This window comes from Scomber scombrus, chromosome 22, assembly GCF_963691925.1.
Source record: "Scomber scombrus chromosome 22, fScoSco1.1, whole genome shotgun sequence".
Taxonomy (NCBI): domain Eukaryota; kingdom Metazoa; phylum Chordata; class Actinopteri; order Scombriformes; family Scombridae; genus Scomber; species Scomber scombrus.
In genome coordinates, this window is record NC_084991.1 from 17,409,551 (window position 1) to 17,436,216 (window position 26,666).

Below are 26,666 nucleotides of genomic sequence, written 5' to 3' on the forward strand. Positions count from 1 at the left end.
GCAGATCAACTATTTATTTATTATTTCCCACTTTTACGTGTTTGAATTTAGTAGTGTACTAAGTTGTATCTGACTACATAGTTTCAAAGTGATAAACATTGGTTGTTTATCACTTTGCATCAAATCTTCAAATCAGTATTCATGTTTACTTATGATAGACAGACAAAAATAGGACAAAATAGGGTTGTCATGGTAATGGGTAACTCAGGAAAAAGCCAGCCACACTTTATTTTTCGATAATCAGTGCTTGTTTCACTGTTTACTGCTGCCATTTTACAGACTAACAAGCAGCATTTATCCTGGTTATTATAGCACTTAAAAATAACAACAGACATTTAATTTAATCATTTATGATGATTTTCAATTCCATGGCATTGATATCAGGAGAAACACTCAGTACACTCAACACAATCTGACAGTTATGTCTCTGTACATAAAAATGTGTACTTGCTTATAATATTAGCAAGATTTTAAGAAACTTTGAAAAGTAGGACTGTAAGACTTAGAAAACTGTTCTATTCATTAACTCGACACCACACCCAACAAGTTTAAAAATCAACTCTCTCTCTCAGGTTTCATGTCTCTTCAAATGAAACTATGTGCGTGATATATTCAGAAGAACAGAGGAATGCAGCAGACCTGCTCTGTGGGTGGAGGTTGCCTTGGAGAATCACCTGGTGTTACCGGGGAAACAGTGAAGCTGGTGGAAGGGCTATTTATGTAAATTCGTGATAGTCATGGGTGGGGAGTGCATATCAACGCACACCTGACAACAGAGCCAGTTGCTATGGTGACAAAGAATTAAAAATGGATCAACAAGGGGATTATTGCAGCCACACAGGTTTTTTTTTTTAAATGTGACCAACTGTGGTTAGTTTTGTCTTTGGGAAATGAAAAAGGGAAGACATTTTGATCCTTTTTTGTTGTGAAATGATTGGATTTGGCTGAATGTGTAAAGGATATATGCAAACTAACAATTTCATACACATCCCCAGTTGGTACCTGGTATCTAGGTCTCAGTCTGTCAGTGATAATAGCCTACGGTATTCCATCATACGTTCAGACAGCGTGGCTGGTTGTATTAGCACACGACAAAATTACAAAAAAGCTACCATGACAAGATAAACATAATAAATCTAGCATGCTCTTTGTCATATTCACGGCTGGCTAATGAGATCTGGAGGCTTTAACAGTGAACAGCAACTTCTTATTTCAAACAAATGGAGGGTATGTCCTCACATTACTGCCAAGGCACAGTGAGTGATAACTCAGATGGGAAACAGTAAAGAAAGTTGCAGGTTTGTTTCCAAGCAGCCTGTGGAGATTAGAACAAGGCCATATGGGTATTGGTGTTTACTGGTGAGGTAGTAATGTCCTCAAGCAGAAAAAAGACCAGAAAACAAACAAAAACTATAACTTGAAGCAACTAATCTGCTGCGTTCAGGTCACACTTTTTTTTGGAGTATCACAGAAGAACAGACTGAATCAGAGCATTTCTGCTGACAAGTGTTATGCAGAACCTGTTATGTAATTGTACCATGTCGTTGCGCTACATTTCAACATGCAGACTTCCAACTAACAGGCTCACTTGAAGGCCTGTGATGTCCCCAGCTGCCACCTGCCGCGGCAAGCGCCATCTCCACAGTTGCAGGGCTTTAGCAATGGCATGAAGCTGGCACAGCACAACAAGAACTCGCACACAACCCTCAGGGGGAGAGAGAGGCGGGTGTTTTGGTTTTTTCTTTTCTTTTTTTTTTCTTTTTTTGGAGGGGGTTGGTTCCTGGGCAGTGGGCACCCCCAGAGCAGTGGGATGTACATCAGGAAACTTGCAAACCACAGCAGGCACCACGGATAACCACTTGATAATGCTGTATCCCTTGGGTGGCTTACAGGATTGGCGAGCACATGCAAGCTTGTAGCGATGGCACTCAGTGAAGTGTTGGCTGGGTACTTTAAGATAGATATGTAAGGAGGTTGAGATAATGGGAAGTGAGTTTGTGTGGTAGACGGAAGTGAGAGGAGGATGCATACATGTATGCATGTGCATGTAAGTGAATGTGGTCGCAAGCTGGAAGGCAAGGCAAGAGGGTGCATGTGTCCTTGTGCTGCAGTGTCCTCGTGCAATTTTCCAATGTGTGTGCACGCTTGTCATGAACGTGTGTGAGGGTGTCCTGTACTGGCATTGTGCACGCTTGGCTTGTCAGTGTACCGGAAGTACCACAATGCTCGAGGAAATAGGCGGGTGGCGTGCTCTGGCGACGAAGCTCGCACCCTCTGGTGTGTGCTGTCACTTCAGTGGAGAGGTTCTTCCAACAAGGTGCAAAAGGAGAAGACAGCAAAGGAGAACAGGCACTGTTTTTACTCTGTGTGTGTGTGTGTGTGTGTGTGTGTGTGTGTGTGTGTGTGTGTGTTCGAGGGATGGCCTCCTTTTTGCTTCAGCCATATAAACTTCCTCCTAGTCTTTCCTCTGTTTTTATGGTGTATTAGCATTCAACACAGAGCACTTGCAGCTCTCTAATCAAACACAAGCTAATTTGTGTTCTCAAGTCTGAATATCTGTACAGGTGCAGCAATTTAGATTGCTGACAGTATATTGTGTTGAATAATACATGAGGAAGATAATTATATCTGTCTCATGAAATGTCATGGAAACCCTTTCTAATCAAATGTGCTGCGTATTGACCACTAAGCTGTTTTTAGACACCGTTCAATACTGCAAAAGTATTAAGCTGCTTGATTCCTCATTGATTAAGTGAAAGGTGAGTGTAGATTATGCAATAGCACATTTAAAGAGCAAGGTGGAAGTTCTCACTAATTTGATTTTCCTAGGAATTATGAGTTGAAAAGTAAACATGCATTTATCTGTTTTATGAGCCTTGATGGCAACAATTCAAAGGAGGAATTTCAAGCAAAGCCTGCAAAAAAGCCTTTTAGTTATTCTGTATTTTTAGTCTTGTAAGTGTAAGAACCTACATTGGGATTCATATAACATATGGATATATTGTGTATATATATATATATATATATATATATATATATATATTGCATATGCACAAGTCCAGTTTCTCATTTAGCACACATTACTTCACTTTCTTCTAAATTCTAAAGTTCTACATTAGGCCCTGAAGCACTGCAAGTCTACAAATATTTGTAAAGTTTATTTGTATGATGCTGTGAGAATATATAAAACTAACTCCTTATTAGGAACTTTGAAGCTCAGGCAGTCATTGCACACGTCATGCTGTCAATGTCCTTCCCTCTCAGCAGCAGTAAGATCAATAGAAGATGATGTTTATTTGCATCCAATTGCATTAACAACCATCTAGTGTGTCAAGATCTTTTAAACTCCTTTTCAAATCAGTCAGAAAGTGAAGTTTGTTATCTACCAAACAGGAATAGAAAATAAACTTTTTTTAAATTTGTATTATACAAGTGAAAAAGGACACATACAAAAGTAAATACTGAAAAAGAAAGCTCAAAGAAAATGACTGCTGCTGCTGAAGAAACACCACTGGGGAATTATATGTTCAGACAAAGATGACTTGACACCAATAGATATACACATACATGTACACACACTCACGCACCTACAAAGATACAAAGGAGTTCAATAAAGGTGTCTGAAAGATGTCTGAAAGATGTCTGCGGAGGCTGAATAGCAGTGCAATCAGATCATTATTATCAGGATTATTATTGCTTATCAGAGCCTCAGAGGAATCTTTGCCCTATTGGATACATGATTAATCTGTAAGCAAATTATTGCTCAACATCCTCCGAGGCCTCTTTTTAAATTGGAGTGCAGTGTCCCTCTGAGGAAGGAACAGACCAAACCTGCAGCAGGCATATCATTTGTATGAATAAAGCTTCCTGTGCTTTCACCATTTCTCTTCAGAATGCAGTTATTCAGTTTCACACCCACTGAAAACCTTCAGTGTATTCACAATAAACAGAGCCCACACCTGTCTTACTTATACTGATGTGACAGCTGATGATACATAAGTGGATTACGTAATGTCCAACCAACCAACAGACAAGTGCATTACTGTCACATTCATTCAGTGATAGAATACTGTACTGTATGTCGAAGTGGATCAGTGCGTCTACGTGGATCAACACTTAATTGCTTGGTGAGGAGTCTAGAGTTCCCTTCTCTTTAAATTCACATCTAAATGATACAGGGTGGGTGGGAATGACAATGACAGCCTGGCTGTTTAAATCAGGGGTTTCTCTTTGTCTTCTTGCCTCTCTGTCAGTCACCAGGTTGCGATGAATACACTGCATCATCCAATCAAATACACTTTTTGCATTTTGCTATTGCTTCAGTTTAACTCGCGAGCTGTCGAGATAGGAGCACATATGCTGCTGTGATTAAGGCTGGATGATGGACGTCAATCATTTTCTTTAAGTATTTACCTAATAGTGTGTTTGTAGCACTGATTATTGACAACTGTCAAGTACTGAAGGCTGACATCAAAGCTCTGGTCAGATTCACAATCTTGTTTACTCCTTCATGATGGGATCAAAACTCCAACGTTTCTGTTTACATTCGATATTTCTCACCAAAACACACAGCAAAGCAAAGATGTTTCTTTTGACATTTTTTATCATTTTAAATCCTGCGTGGTTTGTAACCATGTTTACTTGCTAGGAGTCGTCTTCTTCACTGATCTTGCAGGTATGTTGCTGCACTTGTTTGAGCTGTACCAACTGTGGGTTTGCAGGGGAAAAAACCTGCGGCAGGAGTGTGCTGTGCATGTAAGATACTGTGCAGATGTTTAAGGCACTAAATGTGAGGATGCTTACAAAGACCATACCATCAATAGTTTGTTTTAATTTAAGTTTAACTTCATACAAAGTGCAGTAAACAGAAGAAACTTAAGCATGTGTTGCTTTACAACAATTCTCCTCAGTAGATGTGGACACAGTATTTCAAGGCGCTTGGCAAGTAGGTTGTTACAAGCATCTTGGAGAAGTTGCCACATTTCTTCTGTGGATTTAGGCGTCACAGTTCCTTCTGTCCCTTCATCATGTAATCCCAGACTGACTCCGTGATGTTGAGATCAGGGCTCCGTGGGAGTTGCACCATCTGTTGCAGGACTTCTTGTTCTTCTTGTCACTGAATATACTGTATATCTTTATGAATCTGGCTGCGTGTTTGGGGTCATTCTGCAAAATGAGTTTGAGACTGATCAAATGCCTCCCTGATGGTTTTGCATTATGGATAAGAATGCACACATCTGAAGTGGCTAAAATGTTTGCACAGTACTGCACATCTACATGCATGTGCAGTGTATAAACAAACTGGAGCCGCTTATGAAAACATTGCTCCATAGCACTACTAGTGGTGAAAAAAAGTCATAGGGTATTTTTGAGAACTGTGTTTGGGATTAGAGATTAAATTAAGATGTGATGCTCTTGTATGTTTATTATGGGGAAATTAGTTCTTCCAGCAGATACTGCCTCACTGCTCGGATTCCTTGAGTGCTCCCTCAGAGAGTGCAGCCTTTTCTTCCAAATACAACTGTATATCCATTTGCTACACATGGCCAGTTTCTTGACGTGAAGGTCTCCGACTGAAGAGTGTATTTGCATCTGGAAAGTCTTCAAGCTCGACTTTTAGATTCTATCTCACCAGACGCACACTCACACATGTGCTCAAACCAGCAGAGTGTTTTGATGCTGTACCCTTGTTGGTCTATGTGCAACCTTTGAAATGGGGCATCCAGATGGGTCAATCTACTGATTACATGAATACAAATGTCAGTATCGTAGCATGTAGCTGATATGACCCTCATCTTTGTCAGTATCTTAAAACAATACAGAAATATTGCTTTGTGAATATGTTTTTAAATTTGAGGTACAAATCCTATCCTTTGCTTTGTCACCACATATGAAAAATAATGCAAGAAAGCAAGTCTCAGATAGCTCAACAGCCTTAATTAAATTAGCCTGCAAGATCAAATCCCCATTTCTGTGTCCACTAACAATAACTTCATCACTGGCTGAGACCTACAAAGGAATGGACCCGCTGTTGTAATAGGGGCTTACAGGGAGAAAAAAAAAATACTCTGGGGTGTGGAAATGTTAAGAAGAAGGATTACACTGAAAACTGAAAAGGAATTACATGTAAATCTATACATTCTGGATAATGTCTACCTAATTAAACTTGAATTCGGGCTCTTGTGGGTGTCTAACACAAATGGGCGAGTTGTTGGTGAGCACTATTTTTTAAGGATTATTTTAAGCCTGAACCTGTTTCTTCCCTTTTGCCTTTGTATATTCAAAACAGTTAATTCACTTTATAGTAAAAAAAAAAAAAGAAAAAGAAAAAGTGCAGTGGAGTGGCCTGCAAGAGAAAAGAGTCATATTCATAAATCCACTTCTATCAGCAGCAGTTAAGACTACTGTGGGTGTGAATTCATTTAAATACGATGGGTGATAAGGCTTAAGACAAGCTGCAGAGCTCTGTGGACGTTCCTGGTCCAGTGGGAACATTAGTAGTGGATTCAGATCCCAAAGGCTAAGTCCTGTACCTCCTGCTTTAGGTGTGAGGATGTTCACATATAATGGCTGGGATAGAAAAGTTCACAGAGGGCTCCCTGGAATATTACTGATGAGATTGAAAAGGCAAACAGCTCTCGTGAGTATTATGGATTTGAATCCCATATCTGCATTACTGAAGCCACTTTAATTAAAATATTTAATTGATAGAGATTAGCAACAACCACGAGAACCTGCATGTTTGAAGCATTACCAACTGGTATTAGTAGTTTCAGTAAAACCATTTTTTCCTATTTAATATGCAAATGTATGCAACAAAGTGCTCCAATATTGTATGAGGCCATGTGACTCTGATGGAAGGAAAAAATAGATAAATTGACAAAGCAGCTTAGAAAAGTAGCTTCCTGTTGTAGTTAGCTCAGTGGATTAAAACAACAGGGTTTGAGCAGCGTGCCATTACAACAAATCACTAAATCATAAAATGTCTCACCTCTGCGCTCCATTTCCCCGCTAACATCAAGAGAAGGATCAATGCAGACTTCTCATTTTTAGACCATATCGGCTATAGCAGTGTTTATGTTGTGAGTTCACCATACAACAAAATGAAATTGTTATGTAATGTTTAAGTTGAGCACTGACCAACAGTGGCTCAAAATTAGCAGCAGAAACCAGCCGAATACAGGTAAAATATGCAAGTGGCTGGTAGAATTGCTTCACTTACTAACCAAAAAAACAATGGTAATATATTCAGTGGCTGGTAAAATATAAACATTTGCTAACCATTTGGTCAGTGGACAAAAAAGTTAATTTTGACCCCTGGTTATACTTTCACTAGTACTAACAATCATTTTCATTATTGATTTGCCTCCTAATTATTTTCTCAATTAATTGGTTACTCAATTTGTTGATAAAATATCTGTAAATTGTGGAACACATCGATCTCTCTGTCTCAGAGTCTAAAGATATGCCATCAAATTGCTTATTTTGTCCGATCAACAGTGCAACATACAAAGATATTGACTTTACAATCACATTGTAAAAATCAAAGCAGCAAACCCTCACACAATTTAGGGATTGGAACCAGCAAATGTTTGGCATTGTCCCTTGAATAATGATTAGCCATCAATCAAAATAGTTGGGCGAAGCGCTGTACAAAGCAGTGAATAATATAAAGACATATATTAAAAGGTCTATACACACACACACACACACACACACACACACACACACACACACACACACACACACACACACACACACACACACACACACACACAGCATCAAAACTGCTGACTATTTCATATGTTTATCATCTAATTGATTCAGCAGCTTATCATTTCAGCTGTAATCACATTAATCAGGGTTTCCGGACATCCAGCTGCAGCTTGTCCTGTCACTGTGAGACTCTAACGTTAGCTCAGCAGCTAAAAGGGGGAGAGTGAGAGCAGTCAACCGGATCAATTTAGGTGATAGCTTCAGCTTTAATTGTCAGACGCTACTAGCAATTTGTCATTATTACCGTAATGCCACTTTTGAATGAAATGATTAAAATAATGAAAAAAGTAATTTAGGATATCCCAGTAATGTAATTATCAGTAAATGTCAGCTACAGTAAATTGGTGCAGTTTTCTAGATACAGATTTAGGAACATGTTTCTCAGCAGCACAGTGTAGTTGGGATTTAATTGGAGAACTTTTTCACACTATTTTCATCCATATGAATTTATAATGTATTACAAATTATTTAGTGCAACTGAAAAGCATATTAGTCTCATATAATGTGTTGATTTAAATCCTTGTATTATATCATATTCTTTTGTAGCACTCACTGGATGTGCAGTTTTTACATTATTGTTTATGGTCCCCTGTGGATGGAGCACTGACAACCCCCCCCCCCCCCCCCAAATGGCTCACTCACACTAAAGCAGTATCATAGCAACATATTTCCTGTGTTTATCCTGGCATGACACTTTCCAATGTATTTCGGTTATTGACAGTGAAGCTACGGGGGAGTTCGGTGATTCAGATGTCTGATGCCACATAGCTCGTTGTTGCCTGTACTTACAGTCAATGACTAAGATGACAAATACACGGCAAGCTGAGGTTTTATGAAGCTCAACGACAAGCTTGACAGATACATGTGTTGCACAGCACGATGCGGCTTTGAATACACCGCCAGCTAAATTGTCAGAATAGAGGAATATGTGGGATGATGAATAGCACAAAAGCACATTAGGAAGAATGTAGTTAACAGTTGGAGGCTATGATCCCTGTAGGTTCATCAGCCTGCAATTTAACCTAAAGATATCCCCGCTGTTTACGCAGGCAGCAGAGAAACACATGATGAAAATATAGAGAGACACTAGAAGGTAGCTCAGTGACATGCTGAACTGCTTGTAATACACAAGGGAAGTGGTTTGACTCTCCTCCAATTTGTACAGTTGTGTTTTATCGTTGTCTGTGGTGTAATATGACGATGTGCAGAGCAAGTCTAATGCTCTTGAAATCACTCAGGGATGAAGCGGCTGGCTTCCCTCATAAAAAGCTCTTTCAGGGAAGATTTCATCCCTGATGGTGGAAAAGTAATGTTGATAAAAAACAAGTACCGCAATTCAACAGAATGGCACATTATGTTTTACTGCGTTGCCTTAAAAAAGCAGGCAAACACACCCACACAAACACACACAAACACACACAAACAAACACATCCTCCAAGCATACAGTAGTGGTATAAAAGTGTGAATTAAGATCTAAAGAATTTAAAAATATCACAGCTTACATACTGACTCCTATAGGCTCTTTCATCTCAACATTTCCATATTCATACCTGTGAATGCTGCTGCATAACTTTCAGTCTCAGTAACTTGAAGATTATTGAGGAGTCCATTCACTCGATGGAACATACAGTACCGACTCTGACCTTCCTCTCTGAGTTATTTAATCATTCTCTGGATGCCGGAGCTCTTAGTAAATCCAACGTCTTATGTCAAAATCCTGAACTTTATCATTAACCTTATTAATTGTTTCAGACTGGAAGCTGATTCTGAATGTGCCTCCCAATCAAAAGAAAAGCCAACAAATGACCATAAGTAGCCTCTCAACAGATGCTTAATGTTACATTTTCTGTATTGGAAAGGTTTATATTAACTGAATAATGCTGTTTACTGTAATTCAATATTATGCATTAAAATTCATACTCCACCATTACCATATATTAGGTGTCACTTTTCAACATTTAATGCCAGTGTTACTTTAGTGCAGATCATCAATTCAAAATAAACAGAGTATGTAAATTTAATGGCAGCTTGTGATGGAGGTCAGTTATAAAACTACTCAGTTATAACAGATTAACTGGAGTGAAAAATGTCCATTTTTGAACTCTTGATAAGGAGCCAAACGTATGATAAATAGTTTCAACCAAAGTGATTTGATTCTAATGCATAAATGCAATTTTATATCTTCCATTAACATTTTAGGTTGTACAGTAAAAATGTCCAAATGCTGAGTAATTTTACAACACCATCTGTCAGATAAGCTACAGCTGATACTATTAAAGACCATTGCCCAGAAAAAAAATCAGTGTAAAACAGTGCGGTGAGTCCTGCAGTGTAAAGGATGCCAACTAAACAGAGTTTTGTTCTTTTTTATTTCACAAAAATTAGTTGAAGTCACATTTTTGTCATTTCCTTATTGTTACTTTTAATATAGTTGACAAACGCAAAACATTTTACAGTTATGTCTACTTCATGCTGTTTACTTTTAATGGTTATGTCTTCAGAGGCTGCAGCCGTTGCCATGTTACCATGGTTACAGGTATGGTCCTCATTTATGGTGATGTTAGTGGAAAAGGCTGTACTTGTCTCTACCAGACTAGAAGTTCCCACACAGTGCCCATGTCACATGTAATGTAATATAAGAGACTCTCTCTCTTTATTAAGTGCAGCTGTCACACCGAAACTCAAACTAAAATGTATATTAATACAATAATATTTCTTTAGGAAATATCCAGAGGAAGATTTAGATGGTTGGCTACATTAATCCTGCCTTCAGTCCTGCTGATGCCCTGCAAGCATGAATGAAAGTAACATTAAACACATCCCTCCATAATCTAATGTTATTTAACTGTTTAATAAAAGTCAGCTTGCTGGCTGCCAGTGTTTGTCACAGCTGTTCTGTTGGATTATAGATGCAGATTCTCACTAAATCACTTTACTTTATTACAACTGTTAACGTGAGCTAAGATTACTGCAACACATCAAGCAGCAGCTAACCATATATCAACATGAGAGAGAGAAAGATATCATTTTGCCAGTCAGGCAAATGATTGGCTTGTATTTATATATGGTTTATGTCGGCCACATTATGAATGACTGGAAGCACATATGCATCTTTGAAAAACAGAATATACACAACAAATTCATGCGGTTTATACCTCCCTATAAGTGCAGTATGCCTATCTGCAACAAGTGCAGCCACTGTGATGTTTTCACAAAGAATTCTTCATACCTGCTAGAAGGACAGGAAAAGCCCTTTCGGACTGGAATCTATCCTTGAAATGATAACTGTATCCAGAAAGAGCTGATTGCATGTGAGCTGGCCAGCGTGCCGGTGGCTGGGACCCCGGGGGGGATGAAGCAGGTACATTTTTGGACACAAACTGTGGCACTGGAGGACAGAGGGCAGGACGTGAGCGGGTGTTGCTGATAGATAAGGGAAGGCAGGGGAACTGTGCAGTATTTTTTGAGGGGGAAAAGCATGAAATTAAGTGGCATGAACAATAAATTAACAATTCAAAAGAACAGATTGACATTATGAATGGAATAAAATTAATTTTGTTTGCCAAAACTGCATATTTTAGCTCCACATCTCAGCTCGTTCAATTAAGAGTGAATCTAATATAACTTTTGAAGAGCTTGTAAAAGATACCAAAAATGTAAAAATCTGGCTGCCTCTTGTATCTAACTATAAAAAAAAAACTATACAATCCAAGATTGTCTGTGTGACTCAAGGCAGAGAGGTTCAAGAGGAAAGTAAACAACAGTTTGACAATGCTGATCTCTGTGTCCGCTGATGCGTTCAATAATACTGCACACATACTCTATACACACAAACCATGTCTCTGAAATGTATCCCCCGTTCTTATCGGCCCCAAAAAGTGCTTAAAAGCATTTTCTATCTTTCTTCTCGGGTTGGTGAATTATTAACGTGGGTTTCATTTTCTCCTCTAAACCCCTCAGAGGGGGAAACATGTCTTGGGTTCATGAAAAAAAGATATTAGCTCTACTGTTGCTTTTTGGTCGTGACAAATCATTGATTTATTTATTTATTTATTTTATTTTCTCCGTCTGTCTTTCAGTCTTGATAACACATGTAAACACATGGCTAGATCACAGAAGAACACCATTTGCCTGATAAAAAAAAAAAAAGGACCTCAATGACGTGTGCTTTTCTCTTTTAAATCCTTCACAACAAGGCGGCATTTCATGGTTTAATTGTTGTTGACACAGTTTTGATTTGGCTGCCTCGGATGCTGTGGAAGGCACCGAATAATCGACATTTCTAAGCAATTTGCTGACAACAGTTCTCTGTAATCTGCCTGTTACGTCTGCTGGGCGTTGTTTCAACTATGACAGCTTTACAAACAGAGAAGAGATGAAACCAGAAGGCTTAGCTTTACAACTCGTACACACAACCACTTTTCATATCTTCCGTGATCTCTTTCCTTCCTTCCTTCCTTCCTTTTTCTTCTTCAGTGAGTTAGCTCAGTAGCTATCTCATCAGCTCAGAGAGCAGCAGCAAGAAGGCAAATAGGGAGGGAGAGAGAGATAGGTAGAGAGAAAGTGTGAGGGACGATGGATAGTTTGTGACAAAAAAAAATAAGAGAGAGAGAAAGGACATGGATCTAAAAGACAAAGTCACCTCACCAAGTCTATGAGTCACCTGACAAAAGAGACAGGATTCTTAATTGCCCTGAGAGCATATTTCTCATCCCAACCTCTGGTAATTGGACATGAACACCGGTGATAAATTGCTCAGGCCATCTTTGATTTGGTGGCTCCTGACTGCTGTGCGGCACCTGGAATTAAGACTGGCATTTGGATGGGAGGGACTGTTTTTTTTAAAAGATGTCCTTTTTGAGCCTGATCTGATTTTGAATTCCTCACATACATTTTGAAGGATTTAATGACACCTGGTACGAGCTTTACGACAGAGCTAATGCAAGTCACACTCATGAATAGTAATTTCTCCCCGTGGTTCTAACTGTGATCATGTAAAACTTACCGTGCATCATCTATCAACCACAGAGAAAGTCATAAAAAATGGAAGTTCCTGCCATGTCTAATTGAAAAACATGTCTTGGAGGCTGAGGCTGTTTTTTAAAACACAATTTGAATGTTAAGTAGGTACATTTCTATCTTGGTCACCCTCTTTCAGGGCAGTTTGTAATAACAACCTCTGGTCACTCCTTCACAGTGTTTCATTTCAAGAGGAAAACAACTAAGTGCTTCTTTGTTCTCACTGCAGCTGTTTTTCATCTTAAACTCCGACTGAAATTGAATTGCATGTTTTTTTTCTGCTACAGCAAACATGTAAATGATGTACTGTGCAACCCTCTGAGAAAAAATCTGCACACAAAAGGTAGAGATTTATATTCATTTTATTTTGCTTGTATTAACAGGTCAGAATACTTTTGGTTTTCTCTCTATAGAAGTTTTGTTTGCATTGAGTAGTAACATCACAGCAGTATACAGCAGGCAGGCGGTCACACTGACTTAACACAACAGTCTCCCTTACAATGTTTTCTCCTTATCTAAATTACAATCATGAATGTAAAGTCTTGTTGTGCGCCTTAGCTTGCTGCATGAGCGACAAAAACAAATATTCACCACAAGAAAGTTCAATGTTAATGTCAATTTTCAGGCTACTTAGCTGGTCAGCTGCAGCACAATAAACTTTTCAGTCAGTTTAAATGCTGATGTGTTCTTAATCTTCAACACCACTGCTAATAAAACAGTCTGCCCTTGGCTTGTAAGCTACAAATCACAGTGCAAATGTGGGCACTTTTTCCTTTCAGTCCTCAGCAATCCAACACACGACACACATGCTCAGAGGGAATAAGGATACATTTTCTGATATACAGTACGTATAAAGACTTTTTTTTCTCTTCCTTTTGATAATAAAAAAAACTATTACAAATCAATTTAAACATGACTTTTACATTATTTTTGAGGGAGAATGCAGCGTTACAGGAGAGCTTCATTTGGCAGCAATGAGCATCTTTATTGTGCACAATCAGCAGTTGATGTCCGTCCTTATGCTCTATACTGTGGTGGTTTGTTATGTGTATTTAAAAAGTAAACTTCTGGATTTTTTCATCATGGGACAAATGTCGTTTTTTACATCTATTTTTGCATAGTGGATATTTGACACACTTGAGCTGTCATTCAAACTTCTTTGAAACTGATGGATATACACGGCGGTTGAAAACATCTGTCCTACATCTCCAGTGTAAATGAAGCATCTGCTTCATTCATGTGAGAAATAACAGGAGTCACAGAATCTGTATGTTTGGTCAAGGTGACCTTGATGATGTAGGAAGCTTATGAATACTGCAGTATGGAGCCGTGTTGTATTCTGTCAGAGTTGTATCCTCTTCAGCTTCATTCTTGTAGAAATGATTTCAGGAAGCAAGCTTTAATCTGTATAAGTAATGCTACAAGGAGGCAACGATGTGGTTTATGTCAGATTTGGCAAAGTGTGGTTGCTCTTTGCTTAACAGTCATTTAATGTGGAATGGAGCATTTATTTATATGGCAGGCCGTATTAAATGTTTATGAGCGCTTCATTTCAGCCGTTTTGTTTAAAAAAAAAAAAAAAAAAAAAAACCATCATGGTGGAAATAGCTGCAATGATTGTTTAACAGTGTGACCCCGAAAACTAATCTAAACTGGTGCTACACTGAATTTACATGCATGCAAGAGTTTTTTTAAAAAGATGACAGAAATAAGAAATTTAAAGAAATACCTCACTACAACTTTAATGTGAAGCTGCACTTAGCAAACCGACTAAAGTACATCATAGTCAAGTCCAATTTCAACAAATGTACAAAACATGCTGTATGAAATGTGTCTTCATAATCCCCACTGTTACTTTAAAATCTGTAAAAATGTGTATGTGGTTCTCTATTCTGATACACTGGCTTGTTCATTTTCATTTGATATCCGCAGATCACAAAACAAGCCTACAGATAAAGGAGTTCCTACTGCATAAACAGGTTTCTATTAAACACCACCTTTGGGTGACCTTAATGGAGATTCATGTTTTATTTAGTTTCTTGGCACTGAGATCACACGAGCACACTTCATACATGCAGTCTTCAAAAGTAACCCCAGAACAAAAATTCGATCACCTCATGTAAATTCAGCAGTTGTCCCTCTGCATGAACTATGATCCTGTAACATGTAAAAAATACGGTATCAACAGAGAAGTAGAACTTCTACAAAATGAATATTACTTATAGAGGTTAAAGTAGTCCAACTGAGGCAGGCTTCTGAAGATGATTTGCATTGCTAATTTTAAATTCATTGAAATAAACTTTTATTCAAAAGTCCTTTGTTAAACTATTTTATTTTACAGGTAACAAAACCTTTTATCTGTGTAGAAACGCTCGTCTATTTCATTATTTTTCACTGAAATAAAACTGAAATTCTGAAAAGAACTCGAGGCCAATCAGTTTTTAACATCCTAAATGGAAAAAGAAGTGAACACACACGACATTTAGTTTGCTTATTTTTATTCATTTTTAATAGAATGCAAAGGTCCATTATTAGGGAAACAAATTCAAACACTTTCTGCTATGGCATACAGAGACAGAAAGAGAAGAGACTGCCAAAGACAGGGTCATAACCATTTGAATGTAAACTTTACAGAAGAAGATAGAGAGATGATAAAATGCCACATCATGGCGTCCATATTTACTGGTCATAAAAGTGTGACATAGTGAATAAACGACAAAACACTCCCCACAAAAACATCTGCAAATGTCATCATCACACAGATATACATTGAAGACAAAAATAAACTCATCCTTTTTTTTTTCTTTTTCTTTTTTTTTTTACTCTGTGTGGCTCCACCTACAGTATTTCTCCAAAATAAATCCATTTACACTTTTCACCACATCCTCACATTTACATGAAATTCATTAGGGAAGCATTTGTTTGCAAAAATCGAGCGTTTCTCCCACAAACACCCAGTCCCCACCTGTACAAAGGAAAGCAGGGATTGAGCTAGAGCATCAGAGAGCAAAGAACATGATTGGCTGAAACACATACTTAAGTATCATAATTATTATCATTCACACAGTCTGCTGAAAAGGTAACATGGCAAATAACACAGATTGGCAATAGTGCAGGCTGCTTGAGCTGGCAGTGGCCCAATAGGGAAAGAAAAATGAATGAATGATGAATGGAGACTGATTCTTGAATGATTTTTCTCTTTTTTATTTTAGCATTGCTAGCATGCTCTAATTGGAGCTACGAGAGCTAGCTGGAGAAAAAAAAAAAAAAAAAAAAAAGGTATGAGCAGAAGAGAAGTCAGGACTGGAGGGATGAAATCAAAAGGAAGAGTGAGTCAATGCTTGTCGTTTAGATGTTTTTTTTTTTTTTTTGTCATTTACTTTGTCTTCTGTCCAATGCGTCACTCGCCGTCCATGTTGGTCTTTGGAATGGTGTTGATTGGATGGTCGGTTTTGTTTGTTCTAATTTCTTCCTTTCTTCTTCTTTTTTTTTTTTTAACGTTTGTAACCAAACTCATCGGCATCATCCGCACGGAAGTCTCCATAACGCCAAATGTTGAGCTGATGGGAAGACAAAGACAGATTTTATTGACCATAATGAAACAAATTACCATAAAATATAGTTACGTTCCCAATTGCTTTGAATGGGACTTCAATAACCTCTCCAGCACTTTGCTTGTTAAATGGTCAAGAGAAAAAAATCAAGAGTGGGAGGGAGACTGAAAGTCACCATGCAGCATAGAGAAAGAGAAAGAGAGAGAGAGAGAGAGATCAATGCTTTCACAACCCAGTGCGAAGGCGGCTGCATCATCATCATCACCATTTAATCCGACTCTTTGTGCTTGCCCATCCAAGCTAGAGGCCCACAGCACCACAAATACCACCCAGTCTATTACTTCTCCTATTCCATTCCATTCAACACTCCTGCATCGCTTCATAAACCATCACATGCGTTTCCCCGGCTAAATGCCGCCTATATCACAATGCCATTGGCAAAGTGTGTGTGCGAGTCGTTTGGCGGTGCACCAGTGCGGTATTACTTATTCAAATGTAATAGGAATTGTGTTTGTGTGTGTAAGAGGGTCTGCGTCTGTGTGGGATGTTTCTTTTTTGGCTCTGAGAAGCATACGTGCTCAGCTGTTAATGCTGTGATTCATAGCTAATTAGCGACTGTGCTAATTAGCACTAGTTATTAGAATGAATGAATGAGCCATTTGTACGTATTGCCATTTCCCGTGTCTCACTCGGCTGCCTTTTTTCTCCTCCTCCCTGATACCCTGAAAACACGGTAGTAACTCAGATTGTGATTACAGCCAATTCCACTTCTGCCTGCTTCGTTGTCTGAGCACGCTGCACAGCTGCTGGCTAACTAAAAGAACACGGGGGAGAACAGCTTCTGACTGGTTGTTGGTTGGATTTTTGAGCCGCCGTGCTTGACATTTACATGAATACAAAACAAATATGATCAGAGTGTCAATGTAAACTCCTCGAGGTTCTTGTGAAAGGCAGCTCGGATTTGTACGGACAAAAACTAAAAGTGGTCTGGCCTTTGCTAACAGGGCTCCACAACTTTAGACCTAACAAAGCTCAAGTTATTAGAAATCTGCTATTATTATTTTGGTTATTGTCAAAAATCCAATGGAAAGACTTCCCAAGGCCAAATAATTTCCTTGAACATCTCTGGATTGTAGTTTTTAGTAAGTTTTCAACATAACTCAAACAGTGATTGACACACTGGGTGAAACTGGTTCATTGTAAAGAAGTAAAGTGCAACGTTGTGGCTCATTCAAGTGATTTTTGACAAATAATCAATCAATAAATATACCAAATATCAGTCACTGTCTTCATACTGTATGTAGTACTGGTTAGTAGCATTAATTAAATGTTGGTTTGGGGTTTTTCGTGGATTTATTGACAATAAAAGAAATATAGGAAATCTTCCCACTTTGGCCACGTTCAGACCAAATTAGGAAATGTATGTACTATACTGCAGGGGTTTGCAGTGGTGGGGGCGTGTGGTTTGAGGTACTGTTGGGATAATAAAATATGATACAGGAAGTCGAGTAACAGATTATTGTATTTAAAGAGCCAAAACACTGTAGGTGTTGGTAAAACTCAGGACAGGATTTTACAACTTTTGAAAGTTTCACGGCGGCAACAGTTTTATCTTTCATCGTGTTGACAACGAGGTAAACAGTCACGTTATAAAGTAATCTGCCTGGAACGTGTGGTTGCAGGTATTTGATAGACCAGTGCACAAGATGGTGAGGTGTGTTTCGGCAAAAGTTGAATGTAGTTCAATTTGGACATTTTAACTGGATGGCTGCTGTGTTATTTTACTGAGCCATATACAGCTCCCCCTCCACCTGCATAAACATGGAGTCCATTGTAATGAATGGGAAGACTATCGTTTGTCGTGCAGTGCTGGATTTAGTGTGAATCCACCCAAACACAGTTTTTTTGACCTCCATTATCAAGTCTGTCCATGTACTTTACATTTTTTATGTTGTTTTCCATTCTTTTGCTGCCAGTTTCAGTCAGACAGTTTACTGGGCTCAAACAGAATCATTTCCACTGGAGTGTTGTATCAAAGCTCTGAGACTTGACTCATCTTAACATGGGAGCCTTGTGTGTTATGTCCTGCCTCCTATTCATAATCCACTTTTTCCTCCCCTCCTCTCTGTCTTTCCCCACTGCACAATTTTGTACATATCCCCACCCCCATTTTCTCAGTATGGACCTACACAGACTGTGGGCAGCAATCCATATGGGACAGTGATAATTGCCAATGTAATGTGTTGCATCTTGAGAGAGAGAGAGAGAGAGAGAGAGAGAGAGAGAAAGATGGAGAGAGAAGCAGCAAAGAGAAAATCGTTCTCTCGTAGTAGTTAGTGTAGAAAAGTAATTAGTGTTGTAATGTATTTTCTGTTTTGGCAACATTAGATTTCTCAGAGAAGCAGACAAACCTCTATCATTAGGAGAACGCTGCTAAAAACAACAAAGAAAGACAATGGCGGGCTCAGATGAAGTGACTTACCCTGGCACTCTTGGCAGATTCTTGACTGTTCAGGTATTCTGTCACCTAGGGCAGAAAGAAAGAGTCATTAGCATATCACATCACTGTGTCGCACAAAGGATTTTAAAGGATTAAGGTGAATCAATGCATCCTTTAAAGCTGCTCTGCCCCTGGAGACATTTCTTTTACCAGCTTACACAGAAATTCACAAGTTTTTGCACAAAGTTCACAACTGTCAGAAGGGCACTCGCACACCCTCCCAGCATACACTGTATATAAAGGAACACACTGTTCTTTAAAGATCAACAGGATCAAGATAACATACACGGACACAGAGTGGTTATGTCACTGTACAGGATGTGGAACGCACAAAACATAAGATCCAAGCATACGGAGCGCACAGCGACACATTACGGCTCACTGTTAGAGGTCATTGCTTCATCCGCCGTGTGCATCACTTCGCGCTTCATGCTACAACTCACACTAGCAAAGCCACTCGAGATGAGAGGCTCTCATACCCCCTTGTGCACGCTAGCCTGAGGCCAAAACCTCGCTGGTTTGTAGCAGCAATTCATAAATGAATACATTCAAAGGATGCCTTCAGGGAGCTGCAAGAGAAAAGGGGGTGAACCCCAAATTCTACCTGCATTGTATGTGGAAAAGTCAGAGCTCTATTATATGATGATGGGAAAAGATGGATGGAAGATACAGTTAATAGAGTTATTAGGCTTATCTGTAAATGTCTGTCAAAATGTGTTATTAAAAAAAATTAATTTAAGCAAGACTATCAAACTTTATAGAGTTAGCTTTACACAGATCTCACTGTATAATGGACACTGAATTAGTTAATAATGACAAGCTGGAAAAAATAATTTTACTCTTCATTTATGTTCTTGTGTTTCGTTGAAGGATATAAAAACGATCAATAATAATAACAAAGCTACTATAGAAAGTTATACTGAGTAAAATATATCAATAAGGTTACTTTTTAACAATGCTGCAAATGTTCTCTAAGTCAATGTAATGCTCGTCAGTATTTTGAAGTTTAGTTAAAACTCTGCACTCTGTCTCACTGCTGGATCATTTCATATAACATTTTAGTCCAAACAGCTGTCATCAGGTTTCAGATGCAGAATAGTTTGAAATAAACAAGATGGAAGTTTTTCAACACCTACTCGATCTGATGCTCTGAGACCAACTTGTCACTCAGTCCTAACAGACAATATTTTTTGCACATAAAACTGTAATACGAATGTTACACACACACAGCATTTTTCAGTGTATTTTTATCATGATGCGTATTGAGGGAACATGATGATATTTTTTAATGTGAAAGCGATTCGGAAGTCCGGTTTGCTTCAACGCCAAGAACCGGACATAATATGAACACACTGACAGTACAGAGAGGATATGAAAGAGAGAGGAGGAAGCCAATGTGCAGTGTTGAACATATTGACTGCTTCTGCTAGAACAGCCATTTAGCCTGAATGAACCAGTGATGAGTCATAGGGCAAGGGGGCAGGGTGAGGGTGGGGGTGCATAGAGAGACAGAAAGAGAGAGAGAGAGAGAGAGAGAGAGAGAGAGAGAGAGAGAGAGAGAGAGAGAGAGAGAGAGAGAGAGAGAGAGAGAGAGAGAGAGAGAGAGACAGTGTTTGGTTAGATGGGTACAGGGTAAGTGGATGTATGGACCTTGGAAAAGCTCAAGTGGCAGACCCTCTGAGTACAGCTGTCCTCCACCATTACAATGCCAGAGTGGATTCGGAGTGATCAAGCTCTACTATACACACACACACACACACACACAGTTCAGCTCAACTCCACCACCTTTAAATGTAACCACCCACAACACTCGCATTGTGTCTGTGAATGGTGGAAGTACAGTTCTCTAAGTAAGACCTGTACAGAAGATACTTGTAAATTTAAACATGGGTACAACTTTTGTGATTTGAGGGACGAGCACACAGAGAAATATTAGCACATTGGTCCATTAAAAATAAATGCTTTAAAGAAATGAAATAAAGAAATGAAAATCACTTGAAAGAAAGAGACCCAAATTTTTTTTTTGCTGTGTTCTTGTAATGGATTCAGTTGTGCACTGTGTTTTTTAGCTCATTATAGTAGCAGATGAGCTGGCTTACACGCACACACACACACACACACCAGAACAAGGATACCAGATGTTAAAACTGTCAAGTGTGGATGGGGCTGTGGAGTTTAATTGCTTAGCTAGCTCGTGCACATAGGTTGATTTGATAGCTAACGCTGCACATGGCACCGCCAAGATAACAGACTTGCAGCTGGATCGTACAGCCAGCTCTGTTTAAGCGAGCGCACGTGTGAGGCGAGGGAAAGTGCAGCGGCTGCACAAGTCATTGATCAAAGCCAAATAAAGGAGAGATTTTTTGGAAGGTGTTGGGATATGACATCTTGGTCCCATCAGGCAGATGTCAACATATGGAAGACACATTCAACGATATTTTAATGGACTCTAAAGGCCAGTGATATAATTTAGAGGGGAGCTTTGAGTTTTAGATGTCTCCTATAGGTGTTTTCAATTCACATGCTGGCTTGACTTGACTCAATGCATCAGCACAGCGCAGCAGAGATTTGCGTCCCCATTACAACAGGGCTACACGCTTGATGAAGTGTCTTTAACTGATGATGTGCTTGTCTTGAGCATCGGGCTGTATACATCCAAGGCTGCGACTCGTGGTCAAAGGAGCAGCTGTAAAATGGTGGACAAACACATTTCATTCTCAATAAATTTTTTGCCGTAAAAGTCCGCTGTTATTTTTACTGCAAGTGTTTTTCTGTCACACGGCACAGCAGGTAAAGACAGTTGTTTACCTGTCAGAGACGAGCTGTTTGCAGAGGTGTAGTGAGAGTTGTCTGCAGATCTTCATCCTCACTTTCTACTTGTACTCTTCCTCCCTGCATTCATTTTTATACCTGATCTGCAGATTAAATAGCTCCAAATATCTCCAGATGTTGTTGTGTTGACCTGATTTGATTGTAAAATAGTGCTGCAAATTCTTCCTGTTAATTTTTCACAATGAAAGTCTCCCGTTCCTTAAAAGCTTTTAATATGAAGCCACAAAAGGAAGAAAATGCTGGGTTTGCATTAGCAGTAACTTAACATGACTCCTATATGACTTACGCCGAACAAGAAACAGTCAAATAAAGCAGATATCTGAAAGTACATGTACACATGCCTGTTTGAGGAAGAGAAGTGATGTCGTCCCTGGTGAGACGTTACCACAACCCGCTTGGAGGCGGGTTGTGGTAACGTGTATAACCCGTACGTGGGTGCGCTTTAACCCGACTCTGGAGATGGTCTATCTCAGGCACGACTCGGCACATTTAAACTGGTAATGGAAATGCAAATCAACTGCATGGTTTGGACTTGGTACGGCCAAAAATGCCAGTGGAAAAAAGGCTACAAATGTTACGCATGGGAAGCCAGGGGAGAGACTAAAATGATGTGGAGGAAGGTTTCATATCTGCAGAAGTGGATTTGGCAATATTGAAGCACAAAAGAGAAAAATTACATTTGTGAGAAAGCCGGTGAACTAGAGAAATAAGCTTCATTTCAACTATACGGAAATAGGAAATATATCTTCACCCTTCACTTTTTGCCAAACTCTACACCGCTCAGAGTCTGATTCCAAATGCAAAGTATTCTATGAAAGTCAAGAGCACTCCAGCTCAATATGCACAGATGATATGCTACCATATTGGAACTAGCACGGTGAGCCTCTTTGTACTCTGCTGGGGAGGGGGGCCTTTTCCTCGATCGCCCTCGTCTTTTACTGTCAGTGTAACACAACAGCCAATCAGTGCGCAGCTGAACACCGATGATGACTGCCTTCGGATTCTCAACAGCTTCCATATATCCTGTCCCGGATCCTGCTTTCACAGGATTTCTATTGGCTCCAACAGGGAGGCATAATGGCTTCTTTATGACACAAACAGAAGCAAAACTCATCTGGAGACAACTTGAGGTGGCAAAGGAAAAGGAATTTTTCTCATTGTGGGGAAACAAGTGTGACGTTAAATCAGGGGCGATTGTAGGTTCAGAACTTTAGGGGGGCTCAGCTCCTAATGAGAATTCGACATTGAATGCACAAGTGTTTTAAAAAATACAATAATAGTTCAGTGTTTCCCAGAGAATTTTGTAATAGTAAGACGAGAAGATCAACACCACTCTGATATCTGTAAGGCATATGTGGTGTTAGTCGGCCATTGTTACCTTCAGACAGAGCCAGGCTAGCTGTTTTCCACCATTACCAGTCTTTGTGCAAAGCTACGACTAACCACCTCCTTCTGACTGCAGCTTCATATTTACCACACAGACATGAGTCGATCTTTTCGTCTAACTCTTGCATGGAAGTGCACACTTTATTTCCCACAATGTCAAACTCTTCCTTTTAAAGCTGATTAACTGATCAGAAGTGAGGAAAAAAAAAAAAAAAGACGGAACAAAAACAGGATGAGAGTACAAAGCGGATAATGAATGAGGAGACAAGGACAAGAAACTGCCGTGTTTGGAGGAGGGCGAGGGTGGCAGAAGGCAGCGGGTGACAGTTAGTGCTTGTCTGGATGACCCTACAGAGCTCCCATATGCCGGACAGATGCCATGTTTGGTGAGCAGTGGCCATGAACGCTGGCAGTAGCAGGAGTTCTGAAAAGATTATGCAGTTTGGCTAAGGAGGATGTTGTGTGAGCGTCCCCGAATGTGTGTGATTGATTCTCAGCATCGATTTCGCAAAATCAGAAAGTTTAACTGACTACAGAAGTCAATTTATTATAATTTCACACCAACGGTTCACATTTGAGCAAATTTACCACAGCACCCAGACTTAAAAAACAATCTGATACCTTATGCGCATTCAGGAAAAAGGTTGTTTACAAATACGGTTCCACTCAATTTTCATCGCTGCAGGTAACTTTCTTGTTGATGAGGAGACTTTGTGAATGACTTTGTGTAAAGTGTGATGCTTTTTTGTAAGATGGACGACAGGTGGTGCGGCTCTGGTGTTTTGGCACTAGTCTGTGTGTCTATCTGAGAGTGTGAGAGCATGTTCCCAGTGCTGCCCAGTATGCTAAGCCCAGGTGGTGTTCTGGTGAGCGTGGTGTGAAAGTGATGGATCTGAGCGAGAGCTAACGACAGGTTTTGCGCAGTTTGGTGCGTAGGTGAGTTGCCTCTTTTTTTGATTTCACAGCACTTGAAAAACACTTAAGTGAAAGCAGATTTCGGATGGGGTAGGGATGAAAAGCAAGTGACTAATCGAAGTCTCAGCGCTGGTCACACACTCGCTGCTGAGATTGGATGTCAGGCGACGTAGAGACCACTTGAGTGGAAAGGGAACAATGAGGCTTGTCCTCCATGCGTGTTGAGCTTTTTCTCATTAGCAGCAATGACGATCCCTCTCTCACACACACACACATACACACACAGCCTCCCAGAGATGAGCAGTCAAACTCCAACCCCACCCCAACATAAAAACCTGACACTAACTCCCTTTTGTCATTGTTTCTTTGTTGCTGCATTGTTTTTTTCGTGCTGCCCTCTCAATCCTCATTACATCTGGTTTCATTCTCCCTCTGCCTGCCATCTCGCTCTCTTTTTGCCTCCACTGAAAGCATAAAAGTCTGCACAAGACAGGTCGTTGTCAGACCATTTGCCGAAACATAACAGCTTTTATGTTTGTAAGTCATACTGTTTCAAGTTGAGTGTACTCGGCTGGGCTGTGGATTGTAGTCCTAAGAGATGTCTCTCATTCAACATGCCAGTGCATGAATACTGCATGGCAAGCAGCGAGGAGGCCGGGGTTTTGGGAGAGTCACCTCAGACGTGTCATTGTACAAGTGGTTTGATAGGGAAAGGCTTTTCACATAAGCACCATGGCTAACCAGAGAGAATCCTCAAAGGCTTGTGTGTGTGTGACAGAGAGACGAGGGAACATCAATTTGTTCGAATGACTACAGGATAAATGGTTAACACTCAATTTGCACATTTTTATAGATGTCCCTTTGATATACATACAGCTAATTATTTAAATTATTTCATCTTCAGTTAAAATTTTGCATTTTTTGCGATTATCTGTAAATAATGAAAACTAAAACATGTGTGTGAATGTCTTTGTCCCCTTCTGAGGTATACTGGGATTGTTCCCTGTTGCACAGTGATCTCCCCAGCATGGCTGTTAGAGGAGATCAGGTGCTTTGGTGGGAACGTGCGATGACAAGCCCACCTGCATGTGTTCATGGAGTTAAGGAGGACACACTCATGAAAAGCACACACACACATGTGCACACTCAACAAACGCATGGACTAACTACAGACAACACAGAGAGCATTCTCCACTGCTCTCCCAGGGGCACCGTGAAGAAGTAGTCTTATGTAAACATGAATGTATCGTACACACACTCACTTTTTTATAAAGGCTGCATGAAGAGTTGTGCTTTTCTTTTTTTCTACAATATCTATTTTCTCCCTCCCGCGAGGTCACACAACTCAAAATAATAGAAGTTTGAACAATCTGGTGCCTCTACTCCCTTCCAGGCCATCCTCCACTCACCCCCGAGGTGTGTGGGAGGGAGGATCAAGTGTGTATGTGTGTGCTTGTGTGTGTGTACATCTACAGAAGATGGAATAGTGTTTGGGAAGTGGCGCGTGTCAGCTAGGACATGTCAAAAGGGCCCTCAAAGCAGTGGCAGCAGGGGAGGCAACTGCCTGTGCAAGTTAGTGTGTCTGTGTGTGTGTGTGTGTGTGTGTGTGTGTGTGTGTGTGTGTGTGTGTGTGTGTGTGTGTGTGTGTGTGTGTGTGTGTGTGTGTGTGTGTGTGTGTGTAGTCAATAACAGGGGAGCAGAAAATGTCCATTAAAAGGCCCCATCTCTAACTCTACTTGTAAATTAGGTATTGAGCCATTGCAGGGGAGCGGTCATGCTGTCAAACACCCATGAAGCTCAAAGGGTGTGTGCGCGTGTTTATATGTGCCCTGTGGTGTTTTTTGGGATGAGGTGGGGGGTTCTTGATGGGCTGTGACAGGCGTTGGGCTTGAACAGGGAGGGCAGCGACCTGAAAGTCAGTCAATGGGTGTTCCGGACACAGCTAAAAGCCATTTATAGATGACATGGTGGAGAATTTTTTTGGGTTGGGGTAGAGGTGATGGGGACCTGATCCACTGTGGCAGGATCCATGGGGTGCTTGCTGGTTCTAATCAAACATATAAACCTTAAACTCAACCTCCCGCTGGTCTATTTTTAATATTTAATTTTTACCCTCATTTATTTGTCTTGGCTGTGTTCTCTCAGGTATTGAACGACATAATGCAATTTTTCTTCTGTTCTGTTTTTATATTTGTACTGTGTGGTTTTGGATCATTAAGTGTGTTAGGGCTCATGAGGGATCTCCACACGTGTACTACTGCGTCGTCTTTGCTCGAGGACACCCCGTGAGCGACAACGGAAGCGCTGCCACATGAAACGCTCTTTACCCATGAGGCCTCATTTTGTTACAGTGAACCTACTGTACAGAAACACCAGCGTTCCCATGAGGCACATCATCAGTGTCCAAACCAGTGCCTTAACAGTACAGTGGCAGGAGACTACATCACATGAGCCACCTTATGTCTACTGAACAGCACAATCGCACTTTGATAAATGGAACAACCCATCCCTAGAGGCGTTTTGTGTATGTGTGAGCCTCCTTCCTGATTTCCTGTATGGATTCCTCACATGCAGCTGTAGATTACACTTACACTTCCCCGCCCGCCATTTCATCTTCATCTACAGTTTCAACCCCCATTAACACAATTACTGTGCAACTGAACCGCTGCACAATTAACTACAG

General features: G+C 40.0%; 1 protein-coding gene across 1 annotated transcript in view; it reads right to left on the reverse strand.

Moving 5' to 3' along the window:
• Positions 1-15,589: 15,589 nt before the first annotated feature.
• snd1 (staphylococcal nuclease and tudor domain containing 1) overlaps positions 15,590-26,666 on the reverse strand; it is a 177,855-nt gene continuing 166,778 nt past the window's right edge. The window contains exons 23-24 of the mRNA XM_062444103.1: positions 18,833-18,877; positions 15,590-16,356 (exon numbers count right to left, since the gene is read on the reverse strand). Coding sequence (XP_062300087.1) covers positions 16,291-16,356; positions 18,833-18,877 — 111 coding nt within the window. The 3' untranslated portion in view covers positions 15,590-16,290. The remainder of the gene's footprint in view (positions 16,357-18,832; positions 18,878-26,666) is intronic.